A 6,000-nucleotide genomic window follows, 5' to 3' on the forward strand; every position below is an offset into this window, starting at 1 on the left:
AACTGCCTACAAATCATTTGTGGATCTATTTCCACTATTGATTTAAAACTTTGGGCGTAAGCTCCGCCCATGTATGGCTCCCCTCTCCTCCGACCTCCCCAGATCCCCTCTCTCTATCAACTGGACTCAGCAAGAATCTTTACTTCCCCCCCTTAACCGGAGCTTTCATAAGGACTTCCACATCAACAGGGGAGAGACAAGGGGGGTGAGAGAGGAAAAAAAATTAAAAATTCTTTACTTAATTCTCCCTCCTTTTTCTCCCCAACCCCGGGGCCTCCCTCCCCCTCCCCCCGACCCGCTGCCAGTCCTCTTTTCTTGTATCATCTGTATCTCCTTTTTCTTCTTCTTCCCACCCAGCTATCTCCATTCTTTGCAAGTCCAGTCTATCACAAAAATCTCTCAGTTCCTCCAGGAATCTCAAATAAGCTGTAACCCCATTTTTCCAGCCAATTAGAGATGCTGAGGTACCCCATCTATACTGCACATTCTGTTTTCTCATTTGCTCCAACAGGGGTCTCAGGGATCTCCTTCTCCATAGGGTCTCTGATGTTAAGTCCGCATAAATTTGGATAGTCAAATCTCCATACTTAATTAATGATCTTCCCTTGATCTTCTTCCATATCTCATCTTTGACCCCAAATTTTTGGAACTGGACAATTATATCTCTTGGTCTTTCCTTCTCAGTAGCCTGTTTGAACTTTCCTGTTCTGAACACTCCATCTAATTTGATCCCGTCTGTTTCAGGTCTGTCTCTTATGGAGTTTAACATTTTTTTAACTAGTTCATATAATGTTTCCCCTTTTGCAGTCTCTGGAATTCCTCGTACTCTAAGGTTACACCTTCTTTCTTTATATTCTTGAACTTCCATCCTATAGATCAATTTTTTCTGGGTATTCTCCAAATGGTTTATTTTTTTCCTTAGATTATCTATGGTTTGGGCCTGGGTTTAACTTTCTCCTCTGTTTCTTCCATTCTCGATAGCAGATGCCCTAAATCATTTTGAATAGCTGTCATTTCATGTTTTATCGTTTTCTCCAAACTTTGAAACATTTCTATCATCTCCTTCTTATTTGGTACTTGTAGTTCACCGTCAAATTCTTTTTTTCCCAAGCCATATGCTATTTGTTGGCTACAGCTGCTATTCATGCCCAATGATAATCTAGGACTATTTCCTGAGCTAGTGTCCATTTCCCCTTTTGCACTTGCGCCTTGGGCCCTTTCTGGCGTAATATTTCCATGTGATGTAAATTTCTTTATCATGCCTGTTTGAGACCCTTTGAGCCCTGCTCCCTTAGGACCTTTATTCTTCATATCCTCTGTATATCTTTTTTCTTCCATATTCTCAAGATGGGGTTATACCGCTCCTTTATGATTTGTGGACCAGACAGGCTTGCTATTTTTCCTATATGTTTTGCTCTCCTAGGACACCTGGGCCTCTTCTCTTCTTCTCTTCTAAACCCTGGGAATCCTCCCCTCCCCTCCTTCACCCCTTGGTCCCCTATGTCACTCAGGGGTCCACTATGCAATAAGCCCCCAACAGCTCTCACTCACCCTTCTCTTCTCAGGACGGTGGCTCCAAGCTTGAGTGGAGGGCTTTCACTGCAGCTCAGTCCTCGGGGGGGGGATTCCTCTGGGTTTCCAATGCTGTGCCTCTTTTTTTCCTTTTCTCATTGGGATTCGTCCCAGGGAAGCAGGGTGGGTCTCCTGGTACTCACGGGTCTCCCTGACACAGGATCGATCAGCCAGCCAGGGGGTATAGGCAACAGTGAGCCAGCGGCTCCCTGTCACATCAGGAAACCGGCCAGCTTCCTCTTTCCCCCAGAGATCCTCCGCGGCTGGTCACGTGCTCCCGCAACGTCACCTCTCCTCCCAGCCCCTCAGATCTCTCTCTCATGTAGCACCGGGGGAACCGGCGCGTCGCTGCAGCCTCCGTCCAGCTCCCATCTCCGGCTCTCCGGGCTCTGCTCCACAGCCCTCCAGACTCCGGTGAGTCGGTTCCTGCTGAGGGTCACTGGGAAGGTCGGGAAGCGGGACCTAGCAAGGAGCTAGTGCCGCTCGCTCCCCACAGGCGCCATGTTCAGGCTCCTCCCCCCAGTCTGTGGCCAATTTAGCCATCAAGTTATTAACCCTCTGGCGGTATTTCCTAGTGTAGCTCGGGGTTAACTTTCAGTACCAGAAGTAGTAACCCCGAGCTACACTCGGGATTACACTGCAGTGTTGCTCTGGGATCACTTACCTTGTCCTGCGCTCCCGTGATGTCTCCCCTGCAGCATCCCCGGACATGTCCTCCGGCCAATGCCAGCATCCGTCTTCCAGGTTCCGTCCCTTGCAACGTCGGAATGTACAGGACATACAGGGGATCAAACCTGTGGGAACTTCAAAAATTTAAACATTTGACATTCACTCAATACACTAAAATCTGATAGTATTACATTACTGTATCAAACCATTTCACATACATTTTGTCCCGAGTGCTTTGTCCGGCGCCCTGCCTGCATTTTTACTGTTCTTTCTGCCTGGAAACTGAGAAACGTCCATGGCGGCCAAAAAGTGTCCTTTTAGGTCAAAATCGGTTTTAGACTGCCTAGAGAACAGCGATAGTAAATCAGAACCACTTGCAGAATTGAGTGATAATGATTCGTGGGGGAAATTCCTCATCAGACACTGAAAACGATTCTGCGACTGAGCTCAGCGATGTGCGAACTTGGCGCTATATTTCAGATTTCAGTGTTTTTGGTTTGATTATATTATTGAATTAAATGTATTATAATTATTATATTATTATTTTTTATGATTATTTATTATATTATGATTTATGATTTCGTGTTTCAAATGTTATCATACCCGGGATGTTTACTTGACTCTTTTTCGGACAGATTTCAGTGAGTTATTCCTAAGAATTACAGGACTACAATAAAAAAACTACGTATTTCCATTGAAAAAAATTTACAGCTTTGAGCACAGAAATACTGACATAATCAGACCGTTAGGGAGGTTAAATGTCAGCACCACGGGGTCGTGATCTGAGCAGGGTGTAGATACAATTTTACAGCACAGTTTAGGTAGCAATCCTGAAAGGAGGAAAACATGGTCAATATGAGAATAGTGGTTATGAGCCCTAGAGAAATGAGAATAATCTCTAGAGGTGGGATTAGCCTCTCTCCAAGCATCAATGAAATCATAATGATACAGTAATTGTGCAAATTTTCAACTTTGTTTAGAAGGGAATTTAAGTTTATCCTCTTTACGCCGACTGTACGCAAATATGAAGCCTCTCAGTGGCTGGGCCTTGACGCCGAGCGGCCTCATATTTGCGTAACATTTGTAAACAAACATGTGCTGAGAGCACGCGCCCTGTGCACTCCCAGCACGTGGGTTGGCATCCCACAGAAAGATCAAGATCTTTCCTTGCGATCGGGACCTTTCCGATTTTGTGATTGCTGTGACATCCAATCACGGCGGTCACATGACCCTAAACCCTGTCCCGCCTCTTAGTGTCAGAAACCCCTTAAAGGGCTGGGAGGTGCCAACTTGAAGGGGTTAATAGCATGAAAGTTGTCCAACGTATGAAAAGTTAAGAACGTAAGTGGAAAGAGAAAAGGAGAACAGGAGATGCAGAGGCCAGAGAGTGCCTAGCATTACACAAAATGTTATAAAGACAACGTATAACATAACAGGATAAAGCAAACAATTAACCCAGATGCAAGGTCAGGAAACAGAAGAGTCTCCACCAGATCCAAGCAATGGGAAGAGTGTTTCGGAGTGGGAGAGTACATATGCTCTTCCCGGCACTATGGAACACATATGGAAGCATATACACATAATTATTAACATATTGCAAAAAAGGAAAAAAATTAATTTGTCCCAAAACCAGTAAAGACCAGAGAACAAAAACTACCAAAGTTAAAGGCGCATCAAAACCAGTTAAAAAAACATATGCAGTGGCCAATGCCCCATGATGGAACCCCTCAGAGGCCACTGCCAAGAAAAATTGACTAGCAGTAAACAGGTAGTTCCCAGGTAACATGGCGTGAAGCTGTAGATTTCTTCATGGAAGCAGGAGACCACAGGAGCAAAAGTGGAGAAGGCGGGCCAGTAGCTTTGGATGGGCTCTTGGACGAGGGGCTAAGATAAATTAAGCCCAGAGGTTTTTTCTCCTTTGTTGAACATAGAAAAGGAATATGATTTGCTGTTATAGGTGAATTGCAAGCGGAAAGGATAGTTCCATCTATAGCGGATGTCCCTTTGAATCAAAGGGGAGAGCAAAGGTTTAAAGGCCCTACTTTTTTGGATGGTTGCTTGGGAAATATCTGCGAAGACTTGAATTTTGTAGCTATCAAGTTCCAGATCTGGAGCATATCGCATCACTGCCTCCTTAACAAGAAAGAAGTGGGCTTTACAATCACATCCCGAGGGGTCCAATCTGGCTTCAAAGGAACTAAGGCCCTATTAATGTGATCTATTTCCATATGGATTCCGTCGATGTCTGGTACTGCAGGCTGCATGAGAGAATAAGTAATGGAGGTAACATCTTTCACTATTTCAGGGAGACCCCTAATGCAGAAATTGCATCACCGAGCATGGTTTTCAATATCGTCTATTTTTGCGTAAGCTTGTTCTAGGCGATCTTGCAATTCAATAATCATGTTAGAATTTTGGGAGACTCTGTGGACAGTATCATCATCTTTAGATTCAATATTTTCTAGGTGGTTTCCCAACTAAGGAAAATCCTGCTTCAGGTTGATGCCAATTTAGTGGTGGCTTTGTCCAGCTCCCTCTGTAACAAATCAGCAAATCGGACAATGAGCACCAAGTCCCCGAGTATGCCGGGGCCGCAGGTGGGTAAGAAGGGGATTCCACTGGACTGTCCTGTGCAGGGTCAGGACTGCTGGACTGGCTAAGAAAAATGTCAGCCATGTCCCTGTCTAGCAATGAAGAGGCCATACCACCATTTGTAGACGCTATAACTTTCACGTAAACCAATGAATGTACACGTATTTGGATTTTTTTAGCAAAGACATGGAGCAGAATACATTTTGGCCTAAATTTACGACAAAATTTAATTTTGTTAATTTTTTTACTGGACATGTTTAATAGCAAAAAGTCACATATATTGTTCTTTTCTCAAGATTGATGGTCTTTTTGTTATAGCGCAAAAAATAAAAACTTTAAATTTAATTTGTGTGCAGCATTGCATAACCGCTCAATTGTCAGTTAAAATAACGCAGCGCCATAACGCAAAAAATGGCCTGGTCAGGAAGGGGGGGGGAATCCTCTGGAGGGCAAGTCCATTTCAGATAGTATTGATATACAGGGATAAAAAGCTAAAATACAGAAAACAATTAAAATATAGACATGTGTGATTTGTCTCGTTTGAATCAAAATTAATACAAAATTTTCATTATTTGAATGTATCCCAAATTTCCAATGGAAGGCTCTATGTGAGAGGGAACCTGAAGCACCGCCCTGTGGAGTCTATGGACCACTTTCTGCTCCAGTGTCCCTTTAACATAGAGGTATATAAAAGAGTGGGGAGGGTTCTGGACATCTCCTTTGTCTATCACATGTGTTATGCGGAGTAGGTGTATGGGGCTTTCTCAGCTCTCTGGGACTTTGATTTGGATACACTTTTTCTAGTTAGTATAGTTGTTCGTTACTTTACGTGGAATGCACGGTGTCAGGTTATCCTGCGGAAGAATGTCCTCGCTATTGAGGTGGTGGTGAACGATATTCTGGGTGAGGGTGGGAAGATTCAGAGTCTTGAGAATGGCAGGAGTCTCGGGCAGTCTGGATAAGGGTGTGGAGGAATATCAGACCTGCCTTTGGTGAACTGTCCATCTCTGTGTGAGGGGGTCTTTTCTTATGCTGTTTTTTTCACTCCATTAGTTTTTGTTGGTTAAGATCTTTTGAAAAAGGTCTGCATGCATAATGGCGGCGGGGTGGTTTCTTGACCTCTCAGGTTTGATGTTCGGTGTAGTGATGTAAGTCTTAGTAAGATTA

At 44.0% G+C, this 6,000-nt stretch overlaps 1 protein-coding gene across 1 annotated transcript in view; it reads right to left on the bottom strand.

Annotated features, from left to right (window-relative positions):
• The window catches only part of LOC149434725 (proteinase-activated receptor 1-like), a 104,131-nt gene extending 99,766 nt beyond the window's left edge, over positions 1 to 4,365 (bottom strand). Inside the window, exon 1 of the mRNA XM_089663470.1 lies at positions 4,284 to 4,365. Coding sequence (XP_089519596.1) covers positions 4,284 to 4,365 — 82 coding nt within the window. The remainder of the gene's footprint in view (positions 1 to 4,283) is intronic.
• Positions 4,366 to 6,000: the final 1,635 nt, after the last annotated feature.

The sequence above is a fragment of the Staurois parvus genome, unplaced genomic scaffold, assembly GCF_062004578.1.
Source record: "Staurois parvus isolate SC_StPar_1 unplaced genomic scaffold, SC_StPar_1.0 ptg001694l, whole genome shotgun sequence".
Classification (NCBI taxonomy): domain Eukaryota; kingdom Metazoa; phylum Chordata; class Amphibia; order Anura; family Ranidae; genus Staurois; species Staurois parvus.